The sequence below is a fragment of the Saccostrea cucullata genome, unplaced genomic scaffold (assembly GCF_032062105.1).
Source record: "Saccostrea cucullata isolate Sc308-1 unplaced genomic scaffold, CSIRO_AGI_Scuc_v1 ctg1194, whole genome shotgun sequence".
In the NCBI taxonomy this organism is placed as follows: domain Eukaryota; kingdom Metazoa; phylum Mollusca; class Bivalvia; order Ostreida; family Ostreidae; genus Saccostrea; species Saccostrea cuccullata.
The window spans coordinates 23,559-43,748 of NW_026928585.1; the positions used below are offsets into that span (position 1 = coordinate 23,559).

Sequence of the window (20,190 nt, forward strand, 5' to 3'; positions counted from 1 at the left end):
AAGTATTTAACTTCAAAGGTTATTAACAAAAATATCCAAAGAAAAATATGATTACTAGAGGATCGCCATGGGTAAATTATGTTATGATATACATGTACATGATGTAGTAAACTAAAGTCTGCATTTTTTTTAAATTAAGAGGTTCGTTTCATTAAATGACATTGGCCAAGGATTGGAGAGGTCATTAAAACCTCAACAGGGTATACATTTACCATGTTTACAATGAACTGCCAGTGGCTCATGTACATTTACTTTACAAAGTTAGTGACTAGAGTGACAAACACATACTTATTAAATGCAAAAAAATGTACTACTAACACAACTATATTGATACAAAGATCCCATAAAATCAACAGTTGCTATTTTCCCCAAATGTACGCTAAAGATCCCAATTATGGAAGATCCAAAACTTCTGACGTGTTTGCTAGAATCGCCTCCCCACTGAAATATCCCATGAAATTTGCAATAGAGGGTTGACAGATAATTGGTGTCACGAATGGATTCACTTTTAGTACAAAGGCTCAGCAAGTTCGAAGTTGATCATTCCAACAGACACTTCAAACTTTCTATCCTTACACGATTTCTGAAAGAAAAGATAACCATTCAGATGTATCATTATTGATATCCATATAAATATACACGGTAGTATGACAAATTATAAAATAAAGCTCTACAAAACAATTGGTTCCTTCGACCTGGCTGATCAGTTAACTGTAGATTATGAATTCATCATCTTGCAATTTTTTGTTCAAATTAGGAAATTTATAAACAACAAACACCAGTCACTGATAAAAAAAATTCACTTAGGCCTTAAAATAGCTCAGGTGAGCTAAAATAAAAAGGTTAGAACTCAAGCTCAATGCCTGACTAACACTGAAAAGATAATTTCAATTCATGTGATTTTATTGATTAAGAAAATAATTAAGAAATCTTACCTCCTTTTATTTCATACAGCACTTGTTCTTCTTTTGAGCATCCGGATTCCTGTAAAATGCATGTAATTTCATAGAAGATGACAGCTATTTGATCTTAAATAATTATGCATACCTGTGCAGTAAGCATGTTTAGATTACCTGTCAGAATTCATTGTTATAAATTATTAGGATAAGGAAATTAAGCATGGTAAAAATTTACCTTAAATTTTGTTAACTTGGCATAGTTGCAAATTTTTCAAAAAAAAAAAAAAATCATAATAAATCATGCTAAAAGACATGGATTAAATAAAATCAAAGTTAGTTTATTTGTTTTGAATGATAATTTGAGCTGGTTCTCACCATATTCACAAGGAATTATGGTTAGAACGGCACCTAGTGAAAATGGCACGTGGTGAAAACGGCACCTGGAATATGCAAAACGGCACTTGGTTAAAACGGCACTTAGTTAAAACGGCACTTGGTTAAAACGGCACTTAGAGAAAAAAGTATATAATTGTGTTATTATATATATTTCACATAAGTTCTTTTTAAGTCAAAATTTAATTTATTGACTTTAGAATTTTTTGTGGCTTCAATTTTGCTTTATTTTCAATCTATTTTTAAAGGTAGTATTTATAAGTTATAACACAACAATATGTGGGATTAAAAATGATTATATTTGTAGTGTAGTGTTGATGATATGAAAAAAGAAATGGTGTAAATGATTTTTTTAAAAAAAAAAAAATTACAGTAAGAGTCACTTTATCTCACATTTCTATCTAATTCTGTAGAAATTATTTTAACAATATCAACATTGTATATATCTTCATTATAAAAAAAACAAATGTTTTGTTCTTGTATGTACATGTTTATTATATTATTAAATGTTGTATGGCTACTCATATTTTATGTACAGTTGCGAGAGAATTATCTAAGTTTTTCTAACTTGTGTACAATCCATTTGACATTTTGTCGAGAAATACACAATAGTAGCTGTATGATTGCAAATTGACGATCAACAGATTATTGAAGGGGAGGTGTGAAATGGTCTTTTGTTTCCTATTCCTACAAGTGTATTCTTAGTAAACATACTCTAACTGGCTTCTAATTAGTCAACTGTGACTGGCAACCCCCAAAACAGAGTAGTATACATATTTGCAACACTATGATTTTTTTAATTTCAAAGGATCATTATCGGCCGCAGCAGCGGCCGATCTATTTGTGATTGTGTTGGAAAGTACACATGGGAAATGAGACGTTATTTCTCATTAGGTCAGGAAAATATTTCTCAAAAGATAACAAGTAAAAATCATGAGTAAAAAATATTTTTAAAAATTGCTTTAAGCTTAGTTTTAATTGTTGCTACTATGTTTCAATTTCATTATCATCTCTGATTAGATAATTGATAATTTATGGTTATGTAAAAAGAGTTTACAATAGATACTCCCCATCCTGGGAATATTTCTGAAATATTTCTTAAACATTTTTATCAATAATATATACACATTTATTACTATAAATGTAACATAAAGATCCATTTTCCGTATAAACAATATCAAATTCTCAAAATAAAAAAAGTGCCGTTCTGACTTTTCTAAAGGGCCGTTTTGACTACTCTCAAGTGCCGTTTTGCATATTTCCTAAGTGCCGTTTTCACCAGGTGCCGTTTTGACTTGTACCCATTCACAAGCTTAGTAAATGATTGGCTAAGCATCTGTAGACATGTATATCCACTTTTATCAAAATGCCAGCGCTGTGGAAATCATCTAAGGCACTGCAGCAACTATTAAAACAATCAAAATAAGAGCTGGTGATGATCATGAACATGCATTACAAAATATATAGTTAATAACATGTACATCATACTCTGTAAATGTTGTCTTGAACAAAGGAACGTACAGATAAAATTCTTTACATCAGTTCGATTTCAAACGAGGAAATTCGGGTTAAAATTCATGAACTAAATGATATGCTTAGTGTTGTTAAATAATTATGACAAACTTGAAATAGTGCTTGTCCTAACGATTTCACAGTCGGGCATTTTAGTATGGTTCCCAGACTAATGAACAGTAGCAGAAGCATTCTTCATTCAGGGACACATAAAATAGTAAAATACTGTACAATATTGTACATACCGGGTCCTCAGATGTCCTCATCTTCTTCCATCCCGAGCTAATTATTATTCCCCTGTTCATGACAATCTCTTTCCAACTTTCCTTCTGTGCAACATCAACATGGCATTCGATATTTTTGAATTTCAGCGTGTTGTTAAAATTAACTGTTCATCGAGCCCGACTTCGATCCCGATGTTATTGTACTACAAGTCGACTGTTTATTAAAAAAAAAAAAAATCTAAGTAATTTTCCACAGTTTTACAGCGCAGAAAATGGCTAAGTTTCTCATTTCATAATTTTTTCCAAAGAATTCCACTACTTTCCTAGCCAAAAAATGTCTAAGTCCAATTTTTTTTTTTCAAATTCCAAAACATTCCAAAAATTTCCAGACACACTTTTCGAGTTTTGTATGGAAACGAATGGAATTCCATGGAATTCCAAAACTTTTCCAAACCCTTTGGAAAATCTACATTAGGGCGCAGTGAATTAAAGCATTTCATCAAAATGTTTTAAAGCTACGACTATACAAATATTGGTCATTTCATGTATTTTGCGCACGTACGTGCACACATGTCCTTGCATTCGATTATGAAAGAAATCCATTAATTCTCTTTCAGTATTATTATGATATACAGAGCACAGACGAAGATGTTTTGAATCTGACGAGAAATTTGTCACAATTGTTCACTCATTATACTTTTATAAAACAAAAGGAAAACATTAAGTATGTTACTTCTATCTTTACAGATCGATTTATTGCCTTAGCCTCGTCTACAGTGACCTCGGCTACAAAGAACGCTGTTCCGTTCGTTGCATCAAGTCAACATCACATTGAAGAAAATTTGCCACTTCATTGTCGATAAAAAAAATAGTTCCCTTGCTTACACACTTCAAATACTCTAGATTTCTGGAAGTATAGATGGAAATTTAAAAACAAAATAGTGCAAGTTTTCAACTTTTGAACTTGAATAACACTTATTATCTCCATATATTTCATTATCCGTTACGTGTGTCTTTTCCAAACAAGGGGAGGGCGGAAATCATGAAATAAACGCATGGTTAAAAAAGGTAAGACACATTGTGGTATAGGATGTATGTAAGAAAAATATATAAATCATATAAATATTTCCAATTATTCAGTGTTTTAGTTACTCTCAGAATATTTGTTTCTTTACATTCTTTCCATTCTGGTGAACATATCATCCAGGCACATAAAATCTGGGGGTGAATCCAAGATGTAAAGGGGATAAGAAAAGGGATGTTTGGAGCCTTTACCAATCCCCTTACTCTTTAACGTAAGTTTATACTTATAAAGCATGGAATGTTGGTTGAAGGACTGATTCTCTTCAGTCAAAAAACCTAATTCCCCCAACATGCATATATTTCAATTTTGAATACATCTCTTTTTCGGGGGGAGGGGTCTGTTTAATCGTTATTTGTTCATTGTAAAACTTCTTTTTAAAAACTATCCTATTAACGTGCCTGTTATTTACTGGAACATAATATTTTTTTAACCACGTTTGTCTCTTCAGCAAATGTTAAAAGAAAGATGGCATGATTTCCTTGATGAAAACTAATAAATCTTAAAAAATCACATAATGAAATAATTATTACTGGTAATTCAGTATATGCGATGGTTTAGTTACCTTCGAAGAACGATCTCTCTCTCTCTCTCTCTCTCTCTCTCTCTCTCTCTCTCTCTCTCTCTCTCTCTCGTTTTACGTACCTAGTGTTCCCCTAGGTACGTAAAATAAGATAATATTTTGTTTTATTGTGCAAACATTTTCACTACCGCAAAGTTCAAAGTCTAGTTTGCAAAGGTCTTATAGGTAAATAGAATTATTATAGTGTCTTTTTTTAAGAAAAAAAACGAACATTTTTTTTTTCAAATGGAAAACATTTGTTTTTGTTTGCATCTTGATATAAAAGAAGGAATTTATTGTTCTTGCGCAGTGTTTCATTTTATTTCCTAATACATTTTTTTAACATATATATAGTTATTTTTGAGTGGATTGTCATTAGAATCAAAAAGTACTTATGTTACTTATACTTATATTACTTATATTTACATGATTTCCACACGAAGACACATATTTAATCTAAGCATAATTCACTTTAGTGCAATGAAAGCAATGTCTGGTTGAAATGCTGAAATGTTACTAATATTGCACGCCAAACTCAACAATAAGACCACATGAATTACGAATTTTAAATCATATTATCTGTTACTTGTATTTAAATAAGAAATGTATTAAACTGGGGGTTGGGAAGGGGGGGTTAATAACAAAACAGTTTTTAAGCGGTTAGCTTCGCTAACCGCTTTATGGCATGTATCGACACCGGAAACTTCCATAAGGCGCTACCTATCGACAAAGCCTCTACCTATGATTTGTTTCTAACACATATAACATATGCTAATTAAAATCAAGACTATCAAAACAACATAATCTTTCGGTTTTTAATTTTTCTCTGATTTTGTTTGTCAATGAAATAAATTTATAATTGTTGTATTAAAAAAGTTTATGTATAGGAGCATTTGGTGTCGAGATTAATTTTCCGTGACGTCAGCTGATGGCGATCGGGCCCTGTGACGAAATTCGAAGTCAGCATGAAGTTTAGCTGATAACTTTATCAACGCGTTGGATTTAAACTTAAGGAAGAAATATATAGCGAGAAATATCATATTTGAACCCAATGCTACACGAAAACCAGTAGGCGTATCCGATTTATGTGTTAAATTGAGGCCTGAATCGAACAAGGGGTCAAAATGGCGTTGCACGCCTTGTGTATTTATACTTTATATAGAGGGGATAGAATGTTTCGATATTTGGCTAATTTAGAGACTTACTGATAAAAATTCAGGTGCCTGTGATTTATTATAAGGCACCCCTCGTGAACAATAAATATTTGACCGAATTATGCTACTGGCACAAGGAAGGACGGGTTAATTACTGGCTAAAGGGGTTGAAGGTTATTACCGACTGCAAAACATCGGAGAATCTCTCGATTGAGTTTCCTTTTCTTTGCAAGAATATTAAGGCATCCCTTTAATTAACTTGATTAATACTAGTACATGAAGAAAGCCTTAATATAAAAAACTGAATACATCTGTAAGTTGTACAATTATGGATTACTTCCATAATGAAACGTTTGTTTTCTTCTCCTTTTTTTTTTCTCAATTGAAATTATTTAAAAGATGATGAAAGCTTTGTTTCCAGGGATAAATTCTGTACTCAGTCTAATTATTACAAACGATTATAAACGATCACATTTTTATTTAAATATTTGCCGACTCTTTTTTAAATAATTGTCATTTATTACTTATTCGAACATTTAATTGTATGAAAAGTCAATAATGTACATTTCTTAAAACTTTATTATCTTGTTTACTTGTCTTTCTTCCTGTGAGAGAAATAGTTCATAATATTAATAAACAGATGTACTCAGTATCTGTATCAAAATACAGAATAAACAGCGATCGGTCTCAAAAGAAAAACGGATCCTTGAAAGTTCCGGTGCCTAGGAGAAGTAAGCATCCCCAATGACAGGTCACACCTGCTGACCCGCAGTGAGCCTACGAAACTGAAGCTCTCTGAAATTAATTAATTTACAAATTCTCTGCTCGTCCATCCGTTTTTCTCAGACTAGCCAGCTAAAGATCTATGTACAGTACATCAAATAAATTAATCTAAAAAATTTGAATTATCATTTATTTTTCTTTTTGAGTTGTTTGTTATAGTAGCCTTTATAGTTACCTAATCATGCTAATTTCAGAATCAATAGAGCATGAAAGACAATTAAATTTGCAACATCAACATATTTTTTTTTGTTCTGAGCACTTTTGGACGCCACCAATGGAGACAATTAGGAAGAAATTTTTGAAATTGAACTTCCTGTCTTTCAAACTGAAAATCTCAGGTTGATATTTTGAAACATACATTTGTGACATCAATCTGGGATGTTATTGGTTTTACCATTTAGTTAAGTACTACAAAAGTCAGTGTGTCTGCTTCTTCGCTGATGACATTGGACAAAGATATGCATGCTTACTTATATATCATCACTCAATGCATTTTTTGTTATTCTACTCTGTACAGTCATATTCCATGAAAGCATGCTAACCGCTTTTCAGTACTTTCAGTACTTTGATTTTGAAAGTCAGAACCCCTAATGGAAAAGGATCTATGTAAAATAAATCAAATACATAGCAAAAATTAAAAATATTTTCCTTTTTATATAAATAATCAAGACTCAATATTTTTATTTCTTTACAAATTGTAATAGTCACTATTTGTGTTGTTATTTAGAAATTGCAGTTCCGTATAACTCCCTTCGTTGTGTTGTTCCTCGACTTCAAGAGTTATTGGTCCTGTCTGATTTCCCACTGACATGAAATCCTGTCGGGAACTACGAAAATCTGTCTTTTGTTGTTTTCTTACCATAGCAGAGTCGTGCCTTTTAAAGATAATTGAATATTTAGGACAAACGAAATGATGTTCTGCATGTTAACCATTCAGGATTTTCTTTTTAAAATAATATTGTTCCGACCTCTAAAATGCAATTTCCGTGTATACATGTATATCTTTATATATTTTTTTGAATTTTATTTAAGTCAATGTATAATGTGTATAACTTTAAACCGAAGGAAATATATATAACTAAGTATCATTGATGTCAATAATTGATAAGCCTGAGGATTTTACCTGTTTATGCAATAGATCAACATAAGACATATGTTGATGAACAGGCTGACTGACAGTGCCATAACTGTTTCCATTGATCCTAGAAGTTTGCTCTCCTTCGGAAAAATTACTAAATTTTGACATTATACATATATTACATACACCTAAATGCATTTTAGATTAGTTTTTTTTTTATGAAATAGTAATGATAAATTTTAGCAATCAGAAATCGAAAATGGATGTAAAACATTACTCTTTAGACAATCCATTCCTTCCCATCCGTCTTTGCATCCATTAATACATTTGCCACTGGTTGTACTGCAGTTGCGCGATGTTGAGCAAAACATGCTACACTCCTGATGACAATTAACTCCAAAATACCCAAAATCACAAACTGTCATGAAATAAAATAATAACGACTAGACACATTTTAGCATAATCTCCCTCGGGTTTGGTCAAACCAATGTCATTTATTTAGCTCATTGTCACGTAATATGCTTCAACAATCACCTAACTAGAGCACAGCTCCTTTTAATTAAGATTTTTTGGACTGAGAGAATTTTTCATAAAAATAAACTCACGAATTTAATTATAATAAAAAGTCGCCGGAGTGGCGAAATGGTCAGAGCCTGTGCTCTAGAGTCGCAAAGTAAGGAGTTGGTTCTTACGTCGTGGGTTCGAATCCTGCTGTTGGATGCGGAGACCGGTCCTTCGGATGAGACCATATAGTACCGTTTATTAGTAGATGCTGGAACAAAAAAGACCCCTCACTGCTCAATGGCCCTGAATGCCAAGTATAGAATAGAATTTGCAGCTCTTAGCCGGCAAGTGGTGGCGTCTACATATGAGTGAAAAATTGTCGAGAGGGACGTTAAACAACGAACAATCAATTCATTGAAACAAAATATATTTTCCTAAAACCAATATTTTCCATCAAGAAGCAATAACATGTCATAATTCACATCGATTTATTTCTGCATCAGACAAAACCTCCCTAACTCCAAACCTTCCATCAGAGAAGCTCACTTTCAAGAGCGCTCGCTCCGTGTTTGGAAGGTTGTAGATTCGAATCTTGGCGGCCACTGATTTAAGTCGATCAATACATGTTTATGTACCATAAAGGAAAATGTGCAGGTCTTAAAAACTCCATGACACAGTAGACACGATAAAAATCCATCTTTGTTCAATGTCCGAAAGTGCCGAGTAAAGGTTAAAATTTGAAGCCCTTTAATGATATGTGGTTGGGTGTCTTAATTAGTAAAATACTGTATACTCGAATTTTACGTAAAACAACTTACATCCATTCAATGCAACTGCATAATAAGATAAATATTTACCATCATGGCACATTTCTCCTTTGTAACCTGCTTTACACCCCTCAGCACAACTTCCGTCAACATGATTACATCTTCCATTACACTTTCCACAATATCTACTACAGTTTACACCATATTTTCCCAAATCACATTCTAAAAAAAGACATCATAAAGTATGATAAAAGTTATGTCCGGATGCTTATTAATTGAAATTCTTTTTCCGAGAAAAAAAATTATTCTTCTGACTGAACGCAACATATACATGTATGTAATGATTCTCATTAGTGAAGTATAAATCAATCGATATTTATGTTCAATAGATAATCAAATAAATCAGGTATGAATCTTAAGAAAAATTCTACACGGCAGAATGATTTCAATCTATAAATGAAAAAAAAAACACATTCGAATAACCTCTTTCAAAAAATATAATATATTTGAAACAATATGATTTATATTAAAACATACGGAAAAGTTTCCAAATTGTACCCCCCCCCCCCTAAAAAATGTAAAGGTTTGTTACATTCATGAAAATTTGAATTATATTAAAGATCTTAATTAACCAAATTGAGGATAACTTGTGTTTGGTAATACATATGTATACTATGAAAATTGTTGATAAAATATGGACTTCTTTTCGCTAGTTTTCAATTTAATAGATGTTGTGTACCTTTTTGACATGTTAATCCTAAATAACCAGGCTTACATCCGCCTTGGCACGTTCCATGCACATGACTGCATTCTCCTTCGCACTGTCCACAATATTCTGTACAATCAATGCCATATCGACCTTTGGAACATTCTGTTGATTAAAAAAGGACAATAATTAATCAATGTATGATAGTGATCCAGAATTATTTAGAGTTTTACATTGTTTACTACATTGTTTACTAGTATTTTGATTATTGTTGTCCATCTTTCAAACCCTCCTTTTCAGATTTATAAATAGAAATCTTACAGACTGCCACTATGAAAATAGAAACCCATAACTACCCAGTTGAGAGTACCATGAAATATTTGTCAGTGTTTTATGTTAAACATGGAATGATATATTTTTAAGCATTTAAAGTATAATGTATCCCCTTTTGTGATTTTTGAGATATGATATCATTTCTCAATTTTCTTTACTTTTGAAATGCATTTTAAAAGAACGGTGATAAAACTAGGAAGCTTTTGATAATGAAGTATCACATGTAAGAAAAGAGAAGTATAGATTAAGAAAATATCGATCAATCAGATGACCCAACCACAGATTCAATAACAAAGCAAATTTGTAAACTCTTTTGAAAGTCTAGAAATAAAGGATAACGAACAGTATTCAATATCAAAGTCCATAAAACATTACAAATTAGAAGCAGAGCAAACACGGACTTCTAAACATCAGAGATTGGGATCAGGTGTCGTGGAAGAGTGATCATCCCCTGCTGACCGGTCACACCTTCCGTGTGCTCCTTGGCATGATCGGTAAATAACGGAAAAATTCGTCGTCAAATCCAGGGTATAAATAATGGACTAACAATGAGTATGAGAAACGTCAGTCAGCATTTGACTCAATGATAAATTATTTGCTGACAAGGTCATTGTATTGACCAAAGAACGTACGCTTGTTGGTCAATAACTTACCTCGTTTTAGAAATTGTTCATTCGTAGACCATGCTCTTGCCTATCGAATCAATTGGAATATGTAAACGCCGTATAAAGGTGATGAAGGTATATTGCTGCATAAGTAAGGGAAGATGACGATAGAAAAGTTAAGTCATTACGTTTATCATAGAGTTTGGCTGTTAAATTACAATTAACGTCTTTTGCGAATACAAATATCCAAATGTGAAACAGATGTATCAGACTCTGTGGCATCTTTTATCTCAAGCTCACCAGGATATATCGTGTCGACATAGAAATGGAAATGACCATTGTTAATTTACAATGCGTCGTCGATATATCTTATTGTTGAGTTGAAGGACACAGCAAGTTTTTTCTTTATTTTACACATAAAATTTTGCCAAATGCTGCTTCATGTGAATACAAAAATAAGTCCTCTTATAACATCTTTTTTTAGCACAAGAGATTTTACATCTGTATCTCGTATCTCTAACATCTGTATTTTCCCCCAAACGCTGAAGAGGGTTAAGTATTTTTTTCCCTATTTTTTTTAAATAAGATCAGATGAAAAATGTCTAAAAAAGTATTTCCGAAGCACGCACGATCAAAAATTTAAAACAGTGCTCAGCTTCTTGATATTGATTCAGACAAAGTTGACAATTTGTAAGCTTTTCTCTGAACGAAAAGTAATTGTCTTTGAAAAAAAAAATCCAAAAAGTCATGAAGATCCAATTTGAGACATCTTTCGATGCCAGAAATGAAGAAGAGCTGCATACATAGTCAGTCTACCCAGGGTTAAGAGAAATTGATAAGAGAGCGATTATCACAGCTTAAGACACACTTTGATTACAGAAGGCATGAAATGAAATAAATGAAGATTATAAATTGTATTCAAGCGCTAGCTACAGTGCAAAACGTTCGTTAAACAATACAAATAAAAAACAGAGCAAAGAGGGACTTGTAAAATATCAGAGGTGAAATCAGGATCCATCGAGAAATGATCATTTTTGCAGTATTGACTAAAAAACAACATATATCTTCAATTACCCCTATCACACAAAGAACCCTTATATCCGGGTTGACATCCTCCGATACATGTTCCATTTATATGAAAGCACTCCCCCACACACATTCCACAATCTTGAATGCAATTACTTCCAAACTTTCCTGGTTCACAAGCTGAAATATTGAAAACAATTCATTTATCTGTATGAAATTTTCAAGAGAATATGAATTTCATAGCAGTATTTTAAAGAAGTTTCAAGTAAAAGTTTATTATGCGCGAAATAAACTGCTGACGTTTATTATGGGTAAAATTGAAAGAGTGCTCTTAAGGACAGATGATACAAACAATTTTTTTCTTTGATAAAGATTAAATATCATGTCACAAGTTTAGAAAAGTGGATGGTTCTTAGAAATTTTTCTCCGAAGAACTGGAATATGAAAAAGACTTGGAAAATATAAGTAATATTTCAATAAAAAAAATAATGACAAATAACATTCAGTAAAGGTTTACAGGTGAAAATAAATTTAATAATACGATATCTTGGCGCTAAAAGTCTAATATAAACTTACGAAAAATATACCGAGCACAGGTGAATTTTATTAGGAAAAGCTAAATGGAAAAAAAATCAGCCTATGTGACATTGCCAATTTTTTGTCATTTCGATCTTCCTCTTAAAATTCACCTGGCTTGGTATATTTTTCTAAGGTTTATTTTACACTTTTTAGCGCCAGGATAACATATTCTAGAATTTATTTTCACCTGTAAACCTTTACTGATTGTGATTTGTCTATATTCGTTTTTTTATTGAAATATTTCTAATATCTTCAAAATCTATTTCATTTTCCAGTTCTTCGGAGAAAAATTCTAAGAACCATCCACTTTTCTAAACTTGTAACATGATATTTAATCTTTTCCAAAGAAAAAAATTGTTTGTATCATCTGCCCTTAATATACTCATTACATTTTTTTTTTTATAAGAAATAACAAAATAAATGATACTGGCTCTCTTTGCAAATGATTCCTTTAAATCCCGCTTTACATCCCTGAGAACAATTTCCAAATCTATGATCACAGTTTCCTGTACACTCTCCACATATACTGGAACAGTTAATACCAAAAGTTCCCGATTCACAGCCTGAGGGGAGATATATTACAATTAACGAAGTACAATTTGTATATTGATTATGGTTTTTTTTATTTCTGAAAAAAAAATCCAAATAAAAAAAATCTTACAATTTTTTTTTGAAATTTTACAACATTTTTCAGCGAATTTGGTGAATATGTAAAATTAGTTGTTTCATTAAACACACATTACTCCTTTCTCTTTTGAAAGAAAAATAAGGACACATTTTAAGTATTCTTTCCAGATCCACATATCTTATTTGGAAAACTCACTGAAATCACAATTTTCTCCCATGTACCCAACATTACACGATAAACAGGCGCCTGTATCTGCCTTACAAGTCTGACAATTTGCCTGGCAAGGAAGTGAACAGTTTGGTCCATAAAACCCCGAGGCACAACCTGTTAAATACCATTTAGTATGCACAATATAAACATGTATATAAGTATGCTGAAAAAAAGAAGTCAGTGTTTTTATCTCTAAAATCCTTGTATATACCATTTACAATTAGGTTTATATCGGATGGATACTGGAGTTAAATAAAATTAAAAGATAGTATTTTTAGAGTCAATTAACGACCGGCCTAAATGAGGGATCGGTGAATAGATATGCATTATATTCTAGACAGATTGATTTAGTATTTGTAAATACAATCCGCATTCAAAATTAAAAAAAAAAAAAATCAGTGACATTGTATATGATTAAGTAAAGCATGTAAAGTTATTCTTACCATAAACCTCTGCTTCGCAAAGTTCATTGAAAGCATATTTTGAATAACCATCCGGGTAAACTTTGTCGGTTTTCCTTTCATTATAATAAATTACATACTGGCCGAATATTTTGCACGTGATATTTAGGACACTTGGTATTGTTGTCAAGTTGTACTCAGTGTCATGGAAACACAATCTGCCATCATCCTTATTTTCAGTGTCTGATACATAGATAGAAAACCCTAGAAATCTCCCAGCTAAAGCATTATTTTCATCTGAAATACAGTATATCACATATTTATGCTTCTCATTTCTCTATATAGGGCATTATTTGCTAGTTTGCTACATGTAGGGGAAGGGGAACAATGTACTGAGTTCATTTCTAAAAGTCTTTGTTTGTTCTCATAAAAAAATCTTTAAATTCCTTAAAAAATATATATATTTCATGAAATAAGTTTAAAAAATGACTTTTGAACTAATATAGAATTAAAAAGTATTAGATACTATAAATAATTATATGTAGTTAAAAACGAGAAAAAAACGAATTATGAAAAAGAAGATTAAGACTAATTATGCTAATTAAATCTAGCAATATAAATGTATTACCCCAAGCAAAATTGTCTGTTCTATAATATATCACTATATGATGAATAAACTTTCTCTCAAGCAGATTGACTCGCCAAGATGCCACTCTTTGGTTATTGGCAGAAATGCTACACTGATGCCCCTCGGCAGATAAGTCAGATTTCAAGCCGTCCACTGCTTTTTCGGCTCCAAAATTAGACGAATGTGTAGTTTGTTGCCAGGTTGGATGTTTATATGCATCATTAACTAAAAATATATTAATATTACTATTTACTTTGTGTTTACTTCCTGCCTTTTAACTTCGAATTAAAGTTGAGTTGTTCATCCATGGCAAAAGTAGTTCAAAAGTCGAAAGGGCCGATTAATGGTTTCACAGAGACGAAAAATATTATATTTTTTGAAGAACGTGTTTTACTTAGAGAAAAAGCGCTGCAAGTAAATTATATAAATTGGAAGGTCAGTTAATGTTTCATTTAGAAAATATCAAAAAAGGACACACACATGACTTTTAATTGAAAACAGTAAAAGTAAAAACTCAATTTTGTAGTTTTCAATAAAACAGGATACTTTCGTAAATTTCAATTTTTGAAATACCACAATAAAAAAAGATTTAGAATTTAGTGATTTTTGAATATAATGCACAATATTGAGTTACCCTTTACATTTTTTCCGCAAAGGATAAATTTATAGAGACTCCCCCTCTACAATATATTATGAATTTTTAGATAACCATTCTATGAGATAAATCATGGAAGAAGCTTTCATTAATTTTTCAGAAAAAGAAGTAAGCGCAATGTACTTTTGTTAAAAGAAGGATAATTAAGCATTCAATGTATGATTGTTATTCTCTAAGTAATCGAGGTGTACTACTTGTAAAATCCATCAAATTCTTCATCCCTTCATTTCAAATGAAAATATATCAGACTTCTATTTCGACAAATAAACTGAAAAAAAAATTATCGATTTATATAATTATCAAAATTAGAATTATTAAGGAAGATATGCCTTACCATACTCAGATGAAACACACAGAATGAGCAACGAAAAAGGCAGACAGACTTGTTTACACATATGTAACATTCTCCCCGTGGCTTAACGGATTGACAGTCAGAAATCAAAAAGATATATAAAATCATCAAAAATTGTATAAGGATCGATGAATTTCTAAACACTGCATATCGTCATCATTTACATTCAATCGCGGAAAGCTAAAATTTATCTATAATGAAAGTTTCTTGGTAACTAATTGATAATTTCCTGAATTTGACAAAGTAAATGTTTTCCTCTACTCAACTTAAATAATAAAGCAATAAATCCATGCAATATTGACTGGTTCATTCAATGTTATAATATATATACATATACATAATATGTACGTATATTAAGCAAAGGTCAAGAAATAGACAAGAGCTTCTATATATAAAGCCCTCTAGTGCCAGAACAATAAGTGTTTCGTAATATTCCCTATATTTATTCTGATATGAATCAAAAGTTGTCATTGAAATATTTAGAAAATGAACCAATCATATGGCATTCAAATACATATCTTGTAAATATTCTTTTGACACCGATCATTGATATACTATATTTAACCGAGGAGTCAATTTATAACAAGTGCCATACAAGTGCCAAACATTAAGAGTTTGAAGATAATATGTAAGTGTCACACTTCAATATAACGAGTTTAAAGCTTAGATATTATCGTTTCCTAAAAGACTGTTAACAAGCAAAATGTTATTTTTGTAGCATAGTAGATGTCTCTCAATGCGGGCTGTTTTTTTTTTAAGTTTCATTGTGTATATTAAAGATAATGCTTTATTGTAGGATATTCTATTGAACCAGGGGTACAAGGATAAGAGAATTTTATCTAAATCAGGGGACATATAGATATGTTTAACAATGCGTTTAATCCAATTCAATCTTCTCTCATCCCCTTATTCCGGTTTGCATCTATTACCTTCCCCAGTGATTGTTCTGGCGTTTTCGTTGACGAGCACAATAAAAGGCCCCTCGGTTGACAATTAACACAAAATGTTCATTAACCCTGTCTTTAATCATATTTAAAATAATCATAGACATTTTTCGACTTTTAGAAAAAACTACTCTAACTCAGATCATGAAGCATATCTATTATCAAACAAACAAAATTACTGTAGACGTACTTTTATCCGCATGGGATTAGTTTCCGCTATGTACACGAACACAATTTTCCCTCGGAAATTTGTCACTGCATTCTACAGATTCGTTGAGGACATATAATATCAATCCAAGATATTCGCGTAATCTAATACTCGAGGATTGAATAGAAATTTTGTTTCCACAAGATAATGACTCTATGGAATTAAGTACTTTTACAATATAGTCTAATAAACAAGTACATATCTCTCTGCCTCTCTATCACTTCTTCCCTCCCTCCATCCATCCATTCACCTCTTCTTCATTAATCCATTCCTAAATAGATAATGCATATACCGCTAGGACATGTTTTCCCTCCCAAGCCTTCCTTGCATCTTTTGTGCAAACTTTTGCTCCATATTCCAATGTATTCGCCATATATTACGCTCAGTTTACATCAAGTCTTCCATAAGTGCATTCTAAAGGAACAAATAGATTAAGATTTGATTTCTTGAAATAAGATATTATTTTGAGTAGTCAGAATATGTGTTTTTTAGCAAGTCCCAGCATATGTCAATAAAATTTTACAATTTAAAGTTGTGAACAGAAGTTAATTAAAAGGTACAGGTATTGCATGTACATAGCTGTTTGCTATGGTATGATAAAAAACGTATGTAAAATATATGTTAAACGTATTATTGTGCGATAAGTATCTCGTATATAAAAGGTAGGATTGATAGATACCACAAAAAAAATAATTGTAAAAAAAAATATCTATTTTGATTTTTTTTAATAATAAGTAACGGTACGTGTATGTTTCATTAAATTAAAAATGTTACACAAATAATTTGCAAGGAGTGGTTCTGCTTAATTTTTGTTTTATTGTTTCATTACGTTTAGAACATATGATGAGGTGCAGAGGCTAGCAAGAAAAAAATGAAGACCCAGCTTGAAAACGTCAAAAGCCTTTTAACATGTTTTGACGGAACTTAATGGTAACTATTTGGTCAATTTAAAAAAAAACATATTTTGAACATATATTCCGATCTAGATAAGATAGTTATTGAAATCCACCAACTATGACCACAGCGGAAAACGCCATTAGATTTTAAATTCCTCTTTAAAGGAAAATTAATGGAAAAACTCAATAAATATAAGACATAATCAAAGATATGAATGAGACTTCACCTTGACGGTCAGTAAGCACTCTGCCCAGCCTGTTGTTATTAGCCCTTTGTGTGTGTTGATGTACCCTAACTTTAACCTATGTTCATCAAGAATTTCATATATAAAATGGAAAGGGAAAGGTCTGTCGTATTTTAACGGGCAGCTGTAAAAAGATGAAGAAGGGCAGGTTAATAACAACTGTATTGCTAGTATTGCTGGTTTATTTAATATCTGTACAAGGGTTTCCAGGAAAGAAGATACATTCAAAAGGTAACATGTACATGTATATCTGTAAAACAATAGATATGTTTCAATTTAAGGAAATTTATATTTAATTGTTGATTGCGTTTTAAAAAAATGTCGATATCATTTGAAGGCATACATTAGTTACATGTAACTAATGAAGACAAAAGATGGCAAAATATTTTATGTTGTCATAGTCTATATATACTATATTTATTAAGATAAGAATAATTTTTTATTTCATTTATCCAAACAATAAGAAAACAACTTAGTGAATAAGCTTCATATCCATTAAGGTTTTTCTATTTACTATTTTTAAAAACAATTCCTCGGTCAATTTTGGTGCAACTTTATTTCATTTTTTTTTTCTTTTTTTTTTTATTTTCTAGCCACGGATAGTAGCTTTTTAAAAAAAAGTTTTTCATCTTTTTGAACACTAGTACTACTTGGTAAACATCAATGCGCTCAAAATTCACAGTGCAGTAGGTTAAATATGTGGATTTTTTTTCTTTAAACTTTGTAGTCATAATTAACATATGAATTTAAATGATTGTGGACATGTACAAGGAAAGCTTTTTTTTTAATGTTAAACCGAACTTTTGATATCACAATGATTTTTTTTGGAATATGGAAAAAGAATATACGCTGTAAATAAATTTATTTTTTTTCTTACTTGAATGCTCTATAAATTTATAAAGTTGTATTCCTTATACATAACAAGCTCAAATCGGTTTCTTTGTAGTAAAATTAAATATCTATTTCATCTCACGATACACGTTACAGTGATTTAAGAAAGGATATACAACGATCAAAGTGATTAAATGTTTAATAATCTTAAAATTTTCAATTTGCAATTTTATTACTTGACATCTTTACACTTGTAAAGTGTCATATCACTTCTAAGGTATTTTGATACGCTTGACTACTTAATCGGACATTGCTAGATTAAAAAAGTTTCATGGTTGACCGAACAAAGCTTTCGTGATGGGTTTACTACGTGACCTATGTGTACCATTTATTATCCAATACAATCATGAGATTATAAACCCATAGGGCATTACACGATGTAAAGGGATAGATTTTCTCTTTTTTCACAAAATAAAATTAAATCTTTCGTATGAAGAAGTCAAAAATACATTACTTATTCTTTAAAACCTTGACTTCTTGACCTTTGAGAAAGCCAGTGAATCGGTAGAAAGGCTGTTAATTTTTCATGCTATTAGGGATTACAAAATCATAAAGGTGGATTAAGATATCTATAAAGATGTTGATGGTTAAACGATCAAATTTGTATATCTTTTAAAATGTCGATATGTGCAATATCTTACCTGGATTTTTTGAATTGTTTATTGGGATGTATATTGCTATTTTTTAATTTAAAAAAAATAATCTAAAAAGTTTCGTTAAATAATTTACCTTGCAATGATGTAGTTCAGTTTCTGATATAAATTCAGTACTCAATACTGTTGAACAGTGAGAGGTCTTTATATTGCCAATGTCTGTTGTAAACGGAGCCTAGGCCTCCGGTTTTAAAGTCTCACAACCCCTCCCCATAAAAACCCTTTAATTTTACTCAGAGTAATTGTTCCTTGAGGTGATGGCTACTACCTTATTTAACGAGGCTAGGGTGTGGCAGCCATTTTTAAACTATTTCAATCTCCTGTAAAAGGAGAGCTCCATATAAAGATATACAAAAATGATCAAATTTTAAAATGAAGATATATGAATTTTTTCTTTGCCAAATGATAGTTGACTCCTAAAGATACCGTATCTAAAAAAAAATAAGTTAAATCTGGTGGTTAATTTGGGATTAATTTGTTGACCCACCAGCCTTCTTAAGTCTTTAGTTTGACAAGGGGCAGAAAAATGGGAATGAAACTCTAGACCTGTACACGAAAGGAAGAACATTCAAATAGATTATCATGACCATTTTCAATCGGATTTAAAGAGTTCTCTTCAAACAGAGACAAATTACTAATTGTATAATTGTTTCAAAAGGCTTATACATTACCTAGCAATTATGTTAAATGACTTGTCAAAAATAATGGAAATATATCTTTTTGTTTATATTTTTATTATTTTAAAGAAAATAGAGAAAATATTTTTTCTAAACAAATATTTTTTCCTTAAACTTTGGTCAAAGTGTTATTTTGTTTCTTTAAAGACATTCGTATTTATGATTGATTTAGGTTAAATACTTCAGTTAAGAACGCTTAGATAAACAAACACCATTTCAAGTACATAAACAGTCATTTTTCATGTTCATTATTGTGTGAAAAAAACAGCATTTGAAATTTTTTAAAGCTGTTGGCATGGGTGCACATTAAAAATAAGTTACATTAAAACTTTACATGGATGTTTAATTACAGTTCTGTAAAATAGTTGTACCTCGGGCTATTTTCATAAAAAATGGTGGATATATTTGCAAAAAGCATTCAATTAAGTTATTAGCCATAAAAAATTGACGGGTACATGTACCTGTCGTTGACCTGTTTTAATGAAAAACCGGGTGTGTATTCCGATTGTACCATCTATCTACAAAACGATTATGATAAGTGGTTCTAACCCCTTAATGGAATAAAATTTGCTAAATAGGAAAGAGAAATTACACTT

General features: G+C 31.2%; 1 protein-coding gene across 1 annotated transcript; it reads right to left on the minus strand.

Annotated features, from left to right (window-relative positions):
- Positions 1–7,265: 7,265 nt before the first annotated feature.
- LOC134278060 (multiple epidermal growth factor-like domains protein 10) lies at positions 7,266–15,235 on the minus strand. The gene is made up of 11 exons (XM_062760378.1): positions 15,063–15,235; positions 14,074–14,298; positions 13,488–13,742; positions 13,030–13,158; positions 12,634–12,769; positions 11,676–11,821; positions 9,697–9,828; positions 9,048–9,179; positions 7,964–8,104; positions 7,732–7,840; positions 7,266–7,483 (listed from the first exon to the last, which is right to left on the minus strand). Exons 1-11 carry the CDS (start codon positions 15,130–15,132, stop codon positions 7,297–7,299), a joined length of 1,662 nt encoding a protein of 553 aa, XP_062616362.1. The 5' UTR covers positions 15,133–15,235; the 3' UTR covers positions 7,266–7,296.
- Positions 15,236–20,190: the final 4,955 nt, after the last annotated feature.